This window comes from Schistocerca cancellata, chromosome 10 (genome assembly GCF_023864275.1).
Source record: "Schistocerca cancellata isolate TAMUIC-IGC-003103 chromosome 10, iqSchCanc2.1, whole genome shotgun sequence".
Classification (NCBI taxonomy): Eukaryota; Metazoa; Arthropoda; class Insecta; order Orthoptera; family Acrididae; genus Schistocerca; species Schistocerca cancellata.
The window spans coordinates 198,994,962-199,014,129 of NC_064635.1; the positions used below are offsets into that span (position 1 = coordinate 198,994,962).

Genomic DNA, 19,168 nt, shown 5'->3' on the forward strand with positions numbered 1-19,168 from the left:
AAGTTCAGCCACCTGCAGATGTCGGACAGATGCTCTGAGGAAACGTTGTGGAATTTGCACAAAGTCGTTCTGATACAAACCCGTGAAGTTAGAACATATCCGCCGGGGCCGCCCAGGGTAGCCGCGCCGTCAGGGGCGCGCTCCGCTCCCCGTCGTAGATTCGACACACACATGGCTGTGTGTGTCGTCCTTGGCGTAAGTTAGATTAACTAGTGTGTAAGCTTAGGGACCGATGACCTCAGCTACCGTAAGACCTTACCACAACTTTCCAAGATATCCGCCGGGAAAGCTTGAAGAGTCACAGTTTTTGACTCACTGATATCGAATCTGGCAACATGCCGGTCCCGGGATATCGAAGACTTTCTAAAATTTTTTAATTTTAAGTTTACGTTTTCCCTGTAATTTCGCATTTGCTAGGATAATTCCTGAGGCAAAGGCATCTTAACAGAAGAACAGACAGACACTCGGATAACAAATGACAAATAAAAACTTTTTCTCGAATGACACAATTCAAAATTAACAGTTTTCCTATTTCTTCCTTTACTTGCACTGTGAAAATATGTTTCTTAAAAAATTTCGTGGTTCTAGGTCAATTAATAAATAAATAAAATAAATAAATAAATACATAAATAAAATTATAATAATAATAAATAATAATTATAAATAAATAAACAAATAAAAACGTTGAGGTTCGCCGATGACATTGTAATTCTGTCAGAGACAGCAAAGAACTTGGAAGAGAAGTTGAACGGAATGGACAGTGTCTTGAAAGGAGGGTACAAAATGAAAATCGACAAAAGCAAAACGAGCATAATGGAATTTAGTCGGGTGACGCTGAGCTAATTAGATTAGGAAATGAGACACTTAAAGTAGTAAAGGAGTTTTGCTATTTGGGGAGCAAAGTAACTGATGATGGTCGAAGTGAAGAGGATATAAAATGTAGACTGACAATGGCAAGGAAAGCGTTTCTGAAGAAGAGAAATTTGTTAACATGGAGTATTAATTTAAGTGTCAGGAAGTCGTTTCTGAAAGCATTTGCATGTAGAGTGGCCATCTATGGAAGTGAAACATGGACGATAAATAGTTCGGACAAGAAGGGAATAGAAGCTTTCGGAAGATGGTGCTACAGAAGAATGCAGAAGATTAGATGGGTAGATCACATAACTAATGAGGAGGTATTGAATAGAATTGGGGAGAATAGGAGTTTGTGGCACAACTTGACTAGAAGAAGGGATCGGTTGGTAGGACATGTTCTGAGGCATCAAGGGATCAGAAATTTAGCATTGGAGGGCAGCGTGGAGGGTAAAATTCGTAGGGGGAGACCAAGAGATGAATACACTAAGCAGATTCAGAAGGATGTAGGCTGCAGTAGGTACTGGGACATGAAGAAGCTTGCACAGGATAGAGTAGCATGGAGAGCTGCATCAAACCAGTCTCAGGACTGAAGACCACAACAACAATATAAAGGTAAAGGGAATTGGCTGCGGGAAAACTTGAAGGAACTGAAAAAGATGCCAATTATTATTGTATTTTTTAGTCTTAAGCTTACTGCAGTTTAAGATGAGATCTCAAATGCGTTCTGTATATCTGGACTTCCAGAACGCTTTCGACACCGTTTCGCAAGAGCTAACTCTAGACAAATTGGATGCCTATGGACTATCGTCTCAGCTGTGTGAGTGTATTCGTGATTTACTGCCAGAAATGTCACAGTTGATAGTAATTGATGGAAAATAATCGAGTAAACGAGAAGTCTATCTGGCGTTCGCCAGGGAAATGTTATAGGCCCTCTGCTGTACGTAATATAGACTAACGATTTTGCAGACAATCTGAGCAGCCCTCTTAGATGGTTTTCAGACGATGCTGTCGTCTAATAACGTCATGAGAAGATCGAGCCCAATGGCAAAATGATGTAGACAAGATTGGTGCGAGGTGCGAAAAGTGACCATTGAATCTAAATAATGAAAAGTATGAGCGCATCCGTTTAATTTCAGTTACATGATGAATCACACAAATTTAAAAGCTGGCAATTCAACTAAATACCTAGCAATTAAAATTACGAGCAACACAAGTTAGAACGATCACATATAGAAGACTGCAGGTAAGGCAAACGAAAGACAGCGTTTTATTGGCAGAACACTTAGACTTAGGGGATGCAAAAGGTGTGTTAAGAGACTGCCTACACTGCGCTTGTCCGTCCTCTTTTGCAGTATTCATCTACGGTGTGTGATCCGCATCAGCCAATTCAACGGAGGACATCGAAAAAGTTCAAAGAAGAGCCGTCCGTCTTGTATTATGGAGAAATAGTTGAGAGAATGTCACGGGTACGATACGTGAATTGGAGTGGCAATCACTAAAGGAAAAGCGATTTTCGTAGTGGCGATCCTTTCACAAAATTTTAATCAACCGTCTTCTCCGAATGCGAAATATTTTGTATGCGTGCACTTCCATAGGCAGAAATGATCATGGTAATAAAATTAGAGAAATCAGAGCCCACACGGATTGTTTTCCGAGTGCTGTTCGAGAGTGAGCAATTATACTACTGGTCATTAAAATTGCTACACCAAGAAGAAATGCAGATGATAAACGGGTATTCATTGGACAAATATATTGTACTAGAACTCACATGTGATTACATTTTCACGCAATTTGGGTGCATAGATCCTGAGAAATCAGTACCCAGAACAACCACCTCTTGCCGTAATAATGGCCTTGATACGCTTTGGCATTGAGTCAAACAGAGCTTGGATGGCGTGTACAGGAACAGCTGTCCATGCAGCTTCAACACGATACCACAGTTGATGAACTGAGTAGTGACTGACGTATTGTGACGAGCCAGTTGCTCGCCCTCCATTCACCAGACGTTTTCAGTCGGTGAGAGATCCAGAGAATGTGCTGGCAAGGGCAGCAGTCGAACATTTTCTGTATCCAGAAAGGCCCGTACAGGATCTGCAACATGCGGTCGTGCATTATCTTGCTGAAATGTAGGGTTTGGCAGGGATCGAATAAAGGGTAGAGCCACGGGTCGTAACACATCTAAAATGTAACGTCCACTGTTCAAAGTGCCGTCAATGCGAACAAAACGTGAGCAAGACGTGTAACCAATGGCACCCCATACCATCACGCCGAGTGATACGCCAGTATGGCAATGACGAATACACGCTTCCAATGTGCGTTCACCGCCATGTTGCCAAACACGGATGCGACCATCATGGTGCTGTAAACAGAACCTGGATTCATCCGAAAAAATGCCGTTTTGCCGTTCGTGCACCCAGGTACGTCACTGTGTACACCATCGCAGGCGCTCCTGTCTGTGATGCAGCGTCAAGGGTAACCGCAGCTATGGTCTCCGAGCTGATAGTTCATGCTGTTGCAAACGTAGTCGAACTGTTCGTGCAGATGGTTGTTGTCTTGCAAACGTCCCCATCTGTTGACTCAGGGATCGAGACGTGGCTGCACGATCTGTTACAGCCATGCGGATAAGAGGCCTGTCATCTCGACTGGTAGTGATACGAGGCCGTTGGGATCCAGCACGGCGTTCCGTATTACCCTCCTGAACCCACTGATTCCATATTCTGCTAACAGTCATTGGATCTCGACCAACGCGAGCAGTAACGTCGCGATACGATAAACCGCAATCGCGATAGGCTACAATCCGACCTTTATCAAAGTCGGAAACGTGATGGTACGCATTTATTCTCCTCACACGAGGCATCACAACAGCGTGTCACCAGGCAACACCGGTCAACTGCTGTTTGTGTATGAGAAATCGGTTGGAAACTTTCCTCATGTCAGCCCGTTGTAGGTGTCGCCACCGGCGCCAACCTTGGTGTGAATGCTCTGTAAAGCTAATCATTTGCATATCCCTGCATCTTCTTCCTGTCGGTTAAATTTAGCGTCTGTAGCACGTCATTTTCGTGGTGTAGCAATTTTAATAGGCAGTACTGTAATTGTGAATTGCAGAGTAACCATGCAGATGTGGATGTTGAAGAGTATTTTTGTGAGGCGTGTTTCACTATAATTTAGAAATAGACTTTCGTGGTCACTGGTGTTTTTTCCTTGTGCTTACATATTCTGAAGACCGCCGCGTTTCTTTTGGAAGAAAAAGCTGAGAACACGTAAACACGAAGTAAAATATGATTCGTAAATTGAAGTGAAACGTGTCTGGTTAAAATGACTCTTCCGTTGAAGTAACATCAGGACAGAATAACCAAACTAATTGGTATAGAATAGCTGCTGCGGAAGACGGTTATCCAAGAGAATATCTAATAAAAAAGATGTACTGACGAAAAGACAGATTCATCGTAAAGAAAGGTAAGAAAACTTTCGGGGATTGCATCAGCATAGGTGCCATTTGGCAAATCTTTTTTGTTATCATCAGATCTTCCACCTTTTCTAGAGTTCTTTCGCACGTAGACTGAGTGATAAAAATATTGAAGCACCCAGGAGACCAAATTGGAGTCAATGTAAGTTTATTCTCGTATACGATGTCTGTTCAAAAAATTGGGGAGCATTCATAATTTCGCGCCAATGGTGTGTTGGAGCGAAATACGGGTTGGCATCCCTGCACACGCCTCTGTTTAATGTGAAACTGCTGGAAGTTTCATTGTTGTATGTCTGTTAGTTATTGTCCAGCGCTGTACTGAGTAGAAAGCTGTGTCGCACAGTTTGCGAATTTCGAGACGGCACGGTGATGAGCATTTAAGCCGTACTCGGTGTTACGAATGGTTCACACTGTTTAAAAATGCCCACAGGGAAGCTAAAGACGACCCTCGTTCATGACCCCCTTCGACGTCTAAGGACGATGTTCAGTCAGGAACGTCAAAGAAATTGTGCGTGCCTATCGGAGACCGACTGTCCGAGAGAGTGACGGAGAATGTAATATTTAATTTGGACACGTCATGAAATCCTGACAAAGCGTGTTGGAATGAGTCGTGTTGCCGCCAAATTCGTCACACGGCTCATGAAAGACATTCGCCTCACAATCTGTGAAGAGCTTTTGGATCGCACAAATAAGAACGAGATGTTTATTGAGAGAATTATAACTGGTGATGAGACGTGGGTCTACGGTTATGGTATTGAGGCCAAGGTTCAGTCTTCACAGTGCGTGGGGAAAGGTTCTCCAAGACCAAAAAAGGCTGGTCATGGCAGGTCAAATGTCAAAGCCATACTGACAATTTCCTTTGAAGGATGAGTTCATCATGATTTCGTGCCACAGGGGCAAACTGTTAATTGATGGTACACCGGGACGTGTTGCGACGCCTGCGAGAAAAAAAGTGAGCAGTAAATGTGGCGAGACAATTCATGGCTCTCCCATCACGGTAACACACCCGCACATTCATCCCTGTAGGTGCGTGACAGTTGCAGAACAAACTAAATCTCTGTGCTGCCTCATCCTCGATACTCTCCATACCAGGAATCTGCGGACCTTTTTTTTATTTCCAAAGTTGAAAACTCCTCTGAAAGGACGAAGATTTGCTACGACAGACGAGATAAAAGAATATTCACAAACGGCGCTTCTAGCGATCCACCAAGAGGCGTACCAAGACTGCTTCTGGAAGTGGAAACGGTGTTGAGAGCCGTGTATCAATTGCGGAGGAGAGTGTTTCGAAGGACATCCAAAATATTCCAAAAATTACAATTTTCTATATAAAACAAAACTCTTACAATGGCACGACCGAGTTCCTTCCCTACTCTTGATATAATCCGAGCTTGTGCTTCAATGGCCAAGATTTCATTGGGACGTTAAATCCTAATTTTCATTCCTTCTGACGGCAGAACGTTACATCATGAAAATCCAGCATCCTCATGCTACTTCTCGTGTGGCCGAGTTGCAGTGACATTTTCCAGCAGGACAATGCTCGTGTACACATGACTTGCGGCTATATGAACTGTCTGCATGAAGTTGATGAACTCCCATGGACAGCAAGATACACAGACCTGTCCGTGATAGGACATGTTTTGGCGAAGCTCGCAGATGACCTCTGTCCCAGTCTCAGTATCCAGCTATATATAGGACACTTGCAACAGTTACGGATCTTCTCGTATCAGGAGAGGAAATAAACGCTTATGAAACCTTAATCAACGGGAATGTGAAGTGACAGTGATAAGTAGGACCAAACTGTCAATGTCTTTGTAAATTTGGCTCCATTTATGAACCAGTGAAATAATATCACATACCCTTTCAAACTGTGGAGATTCATTTCATTTCCTACTCCCTGTCTGGGTGCTTCAGTTAGTTTGTAAGGCACTGTATATTATCCACTTCTTTTTTCGTCCACACAGTTCATATTTCCTGTCACCAAACTTCCTAAGTATCTAGAAGATTTTACCGGAGCCAAGTTTTTTTTTCTTTCAATGAAATTTTGCAGCAAACTTCATGTTTGATGATTCTCATCACATTGGTCTTTCCTACATGTATCTTAGTTCCTTAGTATTCGACACTTTTATGACACTTTCCATCATCAATTGTTTGCTCTTTTCCACCTTCTGCCAGTTATTGTCTCTACCTTCAGAAGTCAAATATAAACCTAGAAATGCCGGGCAGTTGAAGATTACGTCTCCTTGATAGGCACTTATGATTGCTTGCTTGTGTAAGTAACAAATGAGTAATGGACGACGAGGGTAGCAAAAGTATGGAAAGTGTAAGTCTTCCTTGGTATGGACGAGATGGTGCGCATTCAGAATTTAGAGACTGTATGAAGTTGCTGCACAATAATACCTAAGCGCTCTACGTTCCTTAGTCAACAGGTTCCGCCTCACACGAAGCATATTGAAGTGTGGCCTGACGACTTTCATATTACAAAGAGCATTGGAAAGCCAAACATTAATCGTGTATCCTCCGACACTCGGTAAAGCCCTCTACCGGCCAAATACAATTACGGCAGCTTGCAATTCGAAATTACATCAAGTTTTCCGCTCCTGAAACGCTTTTACGACTTCTCCAAAGTAGCAGTTTATTTATCGCATTATCTATTGAATACCCTAATTCGAAACTACCCTGAAAGCTTGTAATTTGCGCATCGTATCAGCCTCACATTTAATTCCACTACACTCCATTATCTTCGTTTTGCTTTCGTAGAGTTTCATCTTATGTCCTTCTTTCAAGGCACTGTCCATTCTGTACAGCTGCTCTTCCACGTTCTATGCTGTTTCAGACGAATTACAATGACGTCGGCAAGCCTCAAAATTTTGTCTGTTCTCCATGGACTTTAATTCCTACGAATTTTTATTTTGTTTCCTTTTGCTGCTTGCTCAATATATAGATTGAAAAACATCGTGGACAGGCTACAAACCTGTATCACTCCCTTCCCAACCACTGCTTCCCTTTCATGTCCGTCGACTCTCATAACTGTCAACTGGTTTCTGTACAAATTGTAAATAGCCTTTCGCTCCCTGTATTTTACCCTTGCCACCTTCAGAGTTTGAAAGATCGTATTGCAGTCAACATTGTCAAAAGCTTTCTCTAAGTCTACAAATGCTAGAAACATAGGTTTGCCTTTCCTTAATCTATTTCCTAAGATAAGTCGTAGAGTCAGTATTGCCTCACGTGTTCCAAAATTTCTGCGGATTTCAAACTGATGTTCCCCGAGATCGACTACTTCCAGTTTTTCCATTCGTCTGTAAAGAATTCGTGTCAGTATTTTGCAACCGGGACTTCAAATGATACTTCGGCAGTTTTCACACCTGTCGTCATGATTGCTTTGGCGTGAAATTATTATATTCTTCTCGCTGTCTCATACACCTTGCTCACCAGATGGAAGAGTTTTGTCATGGCTGGCTCTCCCATGGCTATCAGTAGTTCTAATGGAATGTTGCCTGCTCCCGGGGCCTTGTTTCGACTTAGGTCTTTCAGTGCTCTGTCAAACTCTTCACGCAATATCGTATCTCCCATTTCATCTTCATCTACGTCCTGTTCCATAACATTACTCCCAAGTACATCGCCATTGTATAGAACCTCTATATACTCCTTTCAACTTTCTGCTTTCCCGCCTTTGCTTAGGACTGGTTTTCCATCGGAGCTCTTGACATTCATACAGGTGGTTCTCCTTTCACCAAACGTCTCTTTAATTTTCCAGTAGGCAGTATCTATCTTACCTCTCACGATATATGCTTCTACATCCTTACAATTGTCCTCTAGCCATCCCTGCTTAGCCATTTTGCACTGAATGTCGATCTAATTTTTGAGACGTTTGTATTCCTTGTCGCCTGCTTCATTTACTGCATTTTTATATTTTCCCCTTTCATCAGTTACATTCAGTATACTGTTACCCAAGCATTTCTACCATGCCCCGTCTTTCTATCGATCCTCTCCTTCCTATTTCATCTCTCAAAGTTAGCCATTCTTCTTCTACAGTATATCTTCCCCTGCTCTTGTCAATTGTTCCCGTATGCTCTCTTTGAAACTCTCTACGGTCTCTGGTTCTTTCAGTATATCCAGGTTCAAATGGCTCTGAGCACTATGGGACTTAACTGCTTTGGTCATAAGCCCCCTAGAACGTAGAACTACTTAAACCTAACTAACGTAAGGACATCAGACACATCCATGCCCGTAGCAGGATTCGAATCTGCGACCGTAGCGGTCGCGCGGTTCCAGATTGTAGCGCCTAGAACCGCTCGGCCATATCCAAGTTCCATCTTCTTTAATTCCTACCTTTTGGCAGTTTCTTCAGATTTAATCTACAGTTCATAACCAATAAGTGGTGGACAGAGTCCACATCTGCCCTTGCAAATGTCTTACAATCTAAAAGCTAGCTCCTAAATCTCTGTCTTACTGTTATATAATCTATCTGAAACCATCCAATGTCTTCAGGCCTCTTTCACGTTTACACCCTTCTTTCGCGGTTTTTAAGCCAAGTGTTAGCTACGGTTAAGTTATTCCCTGTGCAAAATTCTGTCAGGCGGCTTCCTCTTTTATTCCTTTCCTTCTCTTTTTTTCCTACTACCGAATTCCTGTCTCACATGACTATTAAATTTTCGTCTCCCTTTCTTTACTTGCATCATACATTTCCTCGTTCTCTTTATCATCTGCAGAGCTAGTTGGTGTACTAGTTGGTAAACTTGTACTACTGTGGTATTCGTGGGTTTCGTGTCTATCTTGGCTACAATTATGCGTTCACTATGCTGTTCATAGTAGCTTATCTACACTCCTATTTTTTTATGCATTATTAAACCTACTCCTGCGTTACCCCTATTTGATTTTGTATTTATAACCCTGTATTCACCTGACCAGAAGTCGTGTTCCTCTTGGCACTGAACTTTACTAATTCCCACTATATCTAACTTTAACCTATCCATTTCCCTTTTTAAGTTTTCTAACCTACCTGCCCAATTAAGGGATCTGACATTCCACGTTCCAATCCGTAGAACAACGGTTCTTCTGATAACGACGTCCTCCTTAGTAGTTTCCAGCCAGAAATCCCAATGGGACTATTTTACCCAAGAGGACGCCATCATCATTTAACAATACAATAAAGCTGCTTGCCCTCGGGAAAAATTGCAGCTGTAGTTTCCCGTTGCTTTCAACTGTTCGCAGTACCAGCACGGCAAGGTAGTTTTGGTTGGTGTTACAAGGCCAGATCAGTCAATCATCCAGACTGTTGTCCCTGCCATTACTGTAAAGACGGCTGCCCCTCTTCAGGAACCACACATTGTCCAGCATCTCAACAGATACTCCTCCAATGTGTTTTCACCTATGGTACGGCTATTTGTCCGGGGGGGGGGGGGGGAAGGGGGACTGGATAGACGTCTTAACCTCCTTCTCCCCCCTGTTTCTGTAGATCGCCACCTTTCCCTTTCCATATCCATCCCCTCCTCCTCCTTTCCCCTCTCTTCGTCGAATACCTCGTCCCTGTGTCTCTGTCCATCTTCTCATTCCCCCCCCCCCCCCACCTTTCTCGCTCGCTGTCCATCACCTCCTGCCCCTCTTTCTGTTCATCTCCTCCTTTCCATATTTTATGTGCATTTCCTGCCATTCCTCAGTCAATCTCCTCTTTCCCCTTCTGTCTGATTTCGAGCATTGTTTATTCATACTGCAAGTTCACATTTTGCAGTAGTATTCTAATCGCAAGCCGGTAAGCCACAAATACTATTTTCCTGTTTGCTGACAACGTTTTACTGTTACTTCTTGTAGAACTTGTGAGCAGCCCATCAGTCACAGCTTGGAGAGTTCATTAAAAGCCCTTTACATTGGTTTCTACGTTCATAAAAATGTGTTATTCAGAAGGAAAATATGATAAATGGATTACATGTTGAGGCAGAGGTGCGTTAAAGTATAGCCGAAAGGCGTAGTCACATATAAAATCTCACCTCCAAAAAAAATGGTTCAAATGGCTCTGAGCACTATGCGACTTAACTTCTGAGGTCATCAGTCGCCTAGAACTTAGAACTAATTAAACCTAACTAACCTAAGGACATCACACATATCCATGCCGGAGGCAGGATTTGAACCTGCGACCGTACGGCCGCTCGGCTCCAGACTGTAGCGCCTAGAACCGCACGGCCACTTCGGCCGGCTCTCACCTCCATATTTAGTGCACTAGCTGAACACTGTTGAGGGAGTACCACACGAGTTGTGTATTTTTAATTTAACGTGAAGGTGAAATTTCGTATTTCACGGTGCGTTTCTGGCATAATATGTAATCAGTTGTCCATACTCGTATTTACCTTGTGAATAAGATATTTTTAGAAACGTTGAAACCACGTTAAATGGGTTTCAATAAATCTTCGTATTTTTAACTGATAAGCTGTTACCTATTTCCACAAGAGGGTTTCATTCAACGGTTGCTGCTGCTCCAGCCATGTTCAAAATTTAAAAGTTTTACTTGTATATACATCAATATGGAGGTGAAATTTTGTACTTTACTGCGCCTTTCGGCTATATTTTAACGTACCTCTGCCACAACATGTAATCCGGTTAAATGTCTAGGAGAAGTTTCTGAACCCTTCACAATTTACACAGGTGTTCGGCAGGCCGATGGACGATGTGCTCTCGCCGATTCTCTTCAATCCTTAAACAGGGTAATGAGAGAGTGGGATGAAGCCTACACGAGAAAAACGTCGGATGAATCCATTTAGGACAAGGAAGAGTAAGATTTGAGATGAAAAATCTCGCTTTTGCTGAAGATATTGCAGTAGTTTCTAAGGACAAAACAGATGCAAAGATAATAATAGAAACACTTCCTAAAACTGCAGCTAAAATCGGATTCGGAAACATCAAAAGAGTTGATAAGTTGAAGTATTTGGGAGAATGAATACAATCAAATGGGTTAGATAACAGCCGGCCGAAGTGGCCGTGCGGTTAAAGGCGCTGCAGTCTGGAACCGCAAGGCCGCTACGGTCGCAGGTTCGAATCCTGCCTCGGGCATGGATGTTTGTGATGTCCTTAGGTTAGTTAGGTTTAACTAGTTCTAAGTTCTAGGGGACTAATGACCTCAGCACTTGAGTCCCATAGTGCTCAGAGCCATTTGAACCATTTTGTTAGATAACACCACAAGTAAGGAAAGATCGAACAAAATGCAACTAGCATAAAAGCTCACCCAAAACAGATATAATAAAACACCACTATCATTACAGGCAACAATTAAAAACTACGCAACAGAAATTAAACCGGAAGCACATTACGGATCTGAATGCCTAGCACTGAATAAATGAGGTGAATAAAAAGGACTGGAAAAGAAAGAAATGAAGATACTCAGAAAAAATTTTAGGACCACAAAAGAAAAAGATAACAACTCGACAAAGGGGAGAAATGGAGATCTCTATAGCAACATAGAAACAATCACAGACACAATAAGAAAGAGGATATTAAAATTTTACGGTCACTTGTACAGAATGAATGACAATAGCCTAACGAAGAAAATTTTTAACTTCATTTCCAAATTAAGAAACACCACGGGATAGCTGGAAGAGGCAAGTAAAGACCTGAGAAAACTTAACGTCGCAGAAAACATCATACACAATAGGAAACGTTTCAGCCTACTGATCAATACTGCAAAATTTCCTGTCGCACGAAGAAATTACACCCATGGACGGTGATGTCAAGAGGATAGAGGCAGGTCATCAGCCAACGCATGAAGAAGATCTGGGAAGATAAAAAGAACAAAATTATACCTCTGTCTTAGATTCTAAGCTGTCTATAATTGGCCATTTCTGTAGTAAAAAATATATTTAATATTATTATTCTCGTGTCAGGAACATACAGGTACATGTACAGACATTTTATACGGTTATGATTAAATTACCTTTGACCAAAACGTGGCCACTTCCAGTGCATTTTCTGTTGCTTGTCGAAGATCATCTTCTGTACAGGAGACTGGACACAATCGACACCGAAGCATGTGGCCAACTGTCTGTTCTTCTCCGCAGTCACACTGAATATCATTCGGATCAGTGTATTCCCATCTTGCCAAGTAAACTTTTGATCTTCCAACTCCGGACCTCAGTCTGTTCAGGTACTTCCAAGTTGTCCATTTTCCGTCATGGCCTGGAGGTAAAGCTTCAACATCTCTTTTCCAACCAGGGGGAGGAGGTCGCAGCCCTCCACAGTTGCAACCTAGCTTTTTCAGGAGAGGTTCTAAGTTCCTTTGATGTCCTGAGGGAGCCCTTAAAAAAAAAATCTTTATTACTCAACAATAATATTTATACATCCAACCCACCACCTTATTACATTAGTGGGTCTTACTTTCTACTATTAGTTACAATTTGCAGCTAAATTACATTCTATGTTAAATTGTGAGCTACAGCTATATCTAATTACAATGGGCAGCTATACAATTAATTATTTTGATTAAACTTCTAAAAGATTTTTGAACTAACCTACATATTACTTCCTGCAGCGTCACAAATGTGTCAGCAATATATACAAACCTACTTATTTGCCTTGCCCATCGAGCTAACCCCGATGGGCGTGCCCCTGACACTGGGCAGGCCAGGATGTTAGTCGCTGCAGGTTTCTAAATCTAGATTTCTAATCTAATTCCTACTAACTAATTCTAACCTACGTCATTTCCAGTGTAATGTCAATTCCGGGTTGTTCTTATTCCCCACCCCCCCTGTTCCCGCGCGTGGCGGATTCCAGACTAAAGGGTCGGCCTATCCACGCACAGGTGGAATGGGAGTAGGGCGTATTAGTCGTAATTTGTGCTATTTAGTCTCGTTCCCTCATATAGTCTCTTAACACCTTCTGTGATACCTCGTTGGCAAGTCTATTTATTATTTGAAAGGTGTCTTCTTGTCTTATTAGGTTGTAAGTGTCATAGTCAGGTAGTTTGGTCTCGTAGCGTAGAAGCAACATCATTGAAGAGAGGGCACTCGTAAATCACATGATCGGGAGTGCCCTCCGGTTCACCACATTCACACGCGGGTGTGGCCCTTTTCCCAAACCGGCATAAGTATGCCGGGTAAGGTCCATGTCCAGTGAGAAAATGGATTAACCCTCTGCTAGGTTCGAAGTATTTCATCTTTAGCCGTTCCGTAATGCTTGGTAATAACTCATGTGTCCTGCGCCCTGTTTCTTCAGTATCCCACAGTTCTTGCCATAATTGTACTCCTCTTCGCCGAATCTCGCCCTTGTCCCCAGCCCCGATGCCTAAGATTTCCTCTATTTTTGTTATATTTCCCTTTTTACTCCAGAACCATGCAGCTTGCTCCCTGATTTTGATATCCAGGGGGCAAAGCCCCATTATAACTGTTAGTGCTCCTCCAGGTGTTGTTCGGTAAGCACCTACCGATCTAAGAATCATGTTCCTTTGAACCCTTCTCACTGTCATGGCGGGCACCACCCTCGTGAGCCTGTGTGCCCAGACTCCCGAGCCGTAACCCACTATCGATGTTAATATACTGTTGTGATAGAGTTTTATAAGGTGTGGTGGAAGATGAAATCTTCTATGTCCTATGGATATGAGGTTATTCAGTGTTTGGAGAGCTTCCTGGGTCACGGTTTCGATGTGTTTCCCAAAGTTCCACTTCTCATCAATGATGATGTCCGAGTATCGTGCGTCACGTCTCCTAAGAACCGGCGAGCGGTTGATTCGTACGGTCGGGTTTCGTAGTAACTGTCCCTTCAATAGTAAGTAGGTGGACTTACTTGGTGACACCGTCATTTTGGTGTTTTGGCACCATAGCTGTAGTTTGTTTAAGGCAGTCTCTATTTTAGGTTCAATGTCTTCGCGGCTTCGGCCGCCAACCAGCAGGAGGAGGTCATCTGCATATGCTATCACCTCTAGCACTTCTTCGCCTTGTTGTAGGGTGTCTAACAAAGGCTCCATATGGATGTCCCAGAACAGGGGCCCTAGTACGGAACCCTGAGGACAACCCTTTGTCATAACTTTTCCAATTCTCTTGCTAGAGGATGATAGCCAGACCTCCCGTTCTTCACAATAGCTCCTCAGGCAACCATATAGCGGCCCTGGACACTCCTTCTCCCGCAAGCAGGAGAAGAGCGAAGGCCACCACAGGTTGTCAAAGGCGCCACTGATGTCAACCATAATGCCCACCACGTACTTATGCGGGGTAGAGCCACAGACCTCAGCAGCCAGGGCGATTGCATCAGATGTCGATCGCCCAGGCCTGAAGCCGAATTGCCTGTCGCTCACCCCACGCAGCACTCTATGTGCAGCCAGTCTGTCAGCTAGTGACTTCTCTAATATTTTCCCTAGTATGTTGATTAAACAAATAGGTCTATAGGATTTTACGTTTGTAGGATCTTTATCTAACCCTTTCCGAATAATGACTACGTTTGCTGATTTCCACACCCTTGGAATTTTTTGCTGTATCAGACACTCATTGTATAGGTGAGTGAGTGGCGCAGTTAGCTGGGGGGCCAGAAACTGCACCACCTCAGCCACAATGCCGTCTGGCCCGGGAGCTTTTCCCCTTTTAAGTGCTTTTATGTGGGCAGCCACCTCTTCCTCCGAGAAAGGGTAGACTGCCGTATTATTGATGTATTCATTGAGGTTTTCTCGTCTTAATTGTTGTTGCTGGTCAGTTTCCCCATCCGCGCTATCGTCAGGCAGCAGGGACTGGAGGAGGACCTCAGCAGTTTCCTGCCAAGACTCCGTCATCCTGTCCCCGTGCCTGACTGTTGACAATTCCAGTGGAGAGCGGATCTTCTCTCGTATTAGTTTGTACGGTGTACCCCAGGGGTCCAATGCCAATTGGCTCTGGACGAAGTTTTCCCAGCTTTTTATTCTAACAGCCTGGAGCTCTTTCTGAAAACGTAGTTTAGCCTCCCGATATTGTATCAGCCATCTTTGCCGTTCTGGCCAGACGACACTGCGCTGGTAATACCTTCTCAACCTACTAATAGACCGGCGCATATTTTCTAGTTTGGGCGACCATGGCGATGGAGAGGCTGCGATGGCCTTCCTCCTGGTCGGTACGGCAGCTTTCACCGCGTTCGTTATTGCATTGGTCAATTCTTCTGCTCTGTCATTTACGTCTATGTCAAAGTCTGCTTCACCCTCCGGCAAGGCAGGAATGACGCACTCCCTGGCTAGTCGTTCCCAATTAGCCCTTCTGTAATTAAACTGCTTCTCCCACCCCATGGCCCAGCAGGACTCTTTTCCACCTATAATGAATGTAATTAGATTATGGTCACTTGTAGTGACGTTTTCCTCCACTTTACACTCCTGTATCATGTTGATTGCATTGGGGGTGGCTAAAGTTATGTCAATATTTGTGCCTGGTCCTCCTCCCGCCGCATAGGTTGGAGGATTACCAGGTTTGTTGGCTATCACTAGCTGTGATGCCATGATGTACTCTTCTACTTTGTCTCCATTGTGAGGGAGCCCTTCCTTGACTTCAGTCGCTGCGGATGCGGTTCAAGCCCATACAAAGGATGGGTAATTTCCTGTTGCACTGCCATTCTTTCCTTGGTCGCGGCTGCCTCTCTTCGAACAGGTGGTGGTGCTATTCCTACATATACCTGAGTCCTTTTCAGGACTACAGTTAACGATTGTATCTATTAACATAGAAAGCATAACACCAGCCAGAGAAGAACTGCTACGAGAAACAGATATATGTAGTAAAATATAGCCTATGTCCGTCTTAACATTCATTAGAATATTATGTAAAAATTTGAAGTAAATCGCTCAAGAACTTTTCTAGATTTTTGACAGTAATGTTTCCTTTTTATATATTAATTATTTATATATCGTATATATTAAAAATAGGTATATGAAAAGACGCACGTATCCGAATGCAACGTTGTGTGAAAATTTCGAAGCAACTGGTGAAGGACTTTTGGAAATTTAAGGTTTATCAATCGAAGAATTACAGTTTTATTTACATGTTCCCTTGTTTTATAATTCTTGACTCATTAGCCCTGCTGTTTTGATAGGAGTATCATCGTACGTACTCTCATTTTCAATTCTTGTTAAGCTAAGGTATAAACAAAGAACCAACACCACGTTATTCTCAGATACGTTAGATAACATCACTTTACAGGTGGCTTGTCAGTTACTATATACATTTCTAATTTAGTTACACTGATGTTAATGTAATAAGTGGTCTCGGAATTCCAGCTCCACCCAACCTGTACACGTAGACCATCATGGAATTTTTTCTTGGTAATATTGACTGATTCAGTAGAAACTGCAACACTAATTCGATGAATACTAGATGGAAATAAATGCACTTGAATAAAACATCCTTAAACTTTTGTGTTTTTAGGTGATAAATGTACTAAAAACATTACAGTTCACTGCCAAGAGCTTACAATAAATACTTACTTTTTCGCAACCAGTCTCAGTCATCAGACCATCATTAGATATCATAATGTACTGAAAACAGCGTGCATAGCAATGTAAAACATGGCATCAGTTAATATAAAATTCATTACATGTTACAATTACGTGACAGCAGCTAATTATGATATGTTTTGTGCTGTTCTCGCTAATTTGGTCTGTAATGAGTTATTTATTCGTACAGTCTCTCACAATTGCTTTCACATTTTATTAATACTTTAGTTCTTTTGTATTCACGTTCTCTGATCGTCATTATGTATACTGAATCGATACATGCCCAGTTCCTCCGGCTCGCATTGCCTCACAGAACATGATAAATCAGAACAAAATAAACAGAGCCACTGTTGTGGAACTCAGAACTTATCTTCGAGTAGAAATACACTCCTACAGAAAAAATTCATTGCACACCGTGCTTGTTCTGTTTCAGGGACTGGCACTGAAGAAAGGATCAGACATCCGCCAGATGTGGTCCAACTTCTCCGACCCCATCGACTTCCGGGTGTACGTCTTGAACCTCACCAACCCTGAGGCGGTGCACAGAGGGGAGAAACCCATCGTGCAAGAAATCGGACCGTACTTCTACGAGTGAGTCTTCTGCACCGCTCTGACTTGATCCACTTGTCATTACAGCACAGAGGCATCAACATTAGTTATTAGAAAATGTTAAAGTTATAGGTTTCTACGAGAGACGTTCCAGAAGTAAGTTTCGCCATCGTTCTTTCACGAGCAAACTTTATTACCAAAAACAAATACACCATGGCGTCGTAAACTACATATCTTCCACCGTTTTCCGAAATAGTCACCACCAACACCCACACATTTGTCGTAGCGTGCAATCACTTTGTAGAAACAACTCTGATGGTCCTAGGTGCCCTGCGATGCAAGGAACTGTTGTACAACCTGATCCGCTAACAACCAGTCCTGTACTCAAGCAATGTTGTTTTCATTTCTGGATGTGGAGGGACGCTCATTTCGACCTTCATCCTCCACACTCTACCTGCCTTCTCTGTAAGTGCAGCATCAGCGACCAACCATTTGACGAGGCATGACTTCTTCACCATATACTGTCTGTAGGCGTTTTGAGTGATGGACATACTAAGCCCATGTATCCATTCATATTGGATAACAACACACTATTCCACTGGCGACCACGCTATCAGTAGACGTCCGTCTGTCATAGTGATACGCACTCGAATAATCTCGGACACACCAGTCTGGCCGGCCGATGTGGCCGAGCGGTTCTAGGCGCTACAGTCTGGAACCGCGCGACCGCTATGGTCGCAGGTTCGAATCCTGCCTCGGGCTTGGATGTGTGATGTCCTTAGGTCAGTTAGGTTTAAGCAGTTCTAAGTTATAGGGGCCTGATGACCTCAGCAGTTAAGTCCCATAGTGCTCAGAGCCATTTGAACCATTTTGAACACCAGTCTGCTGCTACTCTTTGTTCTTCGGCGCTCTACGCATGCGTCGTTTCTCCTCTGCTGACGCCCCTTCCGTCGCTGAACCAGTGATGGGTGTGGAATCACATGGCGTTTGTTTGCGACACCTGGTGTACAATCTTCTCATTCAAAAACAGTGGCAAATCTTACTTTCGAAACGTCCCTTGTACTACTTTCCTACATAACCAGAATCCATGTTGAAGCATTTATCGTATCTGTCGACGAACTGACAAGAACCCCAAACATAAATATGAAGATGGTATTTGTTCTTTCGGACAGCTCTCTTAGAATGAAATGATAATTAAATCTAGATCTTAAGCTGTCGACAAGCGTTGATATACATCAACGTCGGCAGTTGAAAATGTGTGCCCCGACCGGGACTCGAACCCGGGATCTACTGCTTGCATGGCAGACGCTCTATCCAGCTGAGCCACCGTGGGCACAGGGGATAGTGCGACTGTAGGGATTTATCCCATGCACGCTCCTCGTAAGACTCACATGCCCAGCTTAATGTCCACAAACTAGATTCGTAATGCACCTGCCCGTTATACTCGCGCCAGACAATTTTACCGAGTCCTGTAAGACTTCGGGCAATGAGTGTGCATCCAGCACAGAAGAGGAAGGTCAATGGTCGGTTAGCCTTAACTACATGCCCGAAAGAACAGCTACCATCTTCGTATATAGTTAAGGCTAACCGGCCATTGACCTTCTTCTGTGCTGGATGCGCACGCATTGCCCGAACTGTTACGGAACTCGGTAAGATTGTCTGCCGCGAATAATGGCAGGGGCTCTACGAACGTAGTGTGTGGACATTAAGTTGGGAATGTAAGTCTCACGGGGAGCGTGCAAGGATGAATCCCTGCAGTCGCACTATCCTCTGTGGCGTCGGTGGCTCAGAAGGTCTGTGCCTCGGCAGCGCAGTAGCCAGCGCGTAAGTCTCATAATGTTGCCGGCACGGTAGCTCAGCGTGTTCGGTCAGACGGTTAGCTG

At 43.4% G+C, this 19,168-nt stretch overlaps 1 protein-coding gene and 1 non-coding gene across 2 annotated transcripts in view; one reads left to right on the forward strand and one right to left on the reverse strand.

The window, feature by feature from the left end:
• The window catches only part of LOC126106741 (sensory neuron membrane protein 1-like), a 296,120-nt gene that overhangs the window by 75,592 nt on the left and 201,360 nt on the right, over positions 1-19,168 (forward strand). The window contains exon 3 of the mRNA XM_049913116.1: positions 17,170-17,327. Coding sequence (XP_049769073.1) covers positions 17,170-17,327 — 158 coding nt within the window. The remainder of the gene's footprint in view (positions 1-17,169; positions 17,328-19,168) is intronic.
• On the reverse strand, positions 18,545-18,619 carry Trnaa-ugc (transfer RNA alanine (anticodon UGC)). Its single transcript has one exon. It is a non-coding gene; the product is annotated as a tRNA-Ala (tRNA).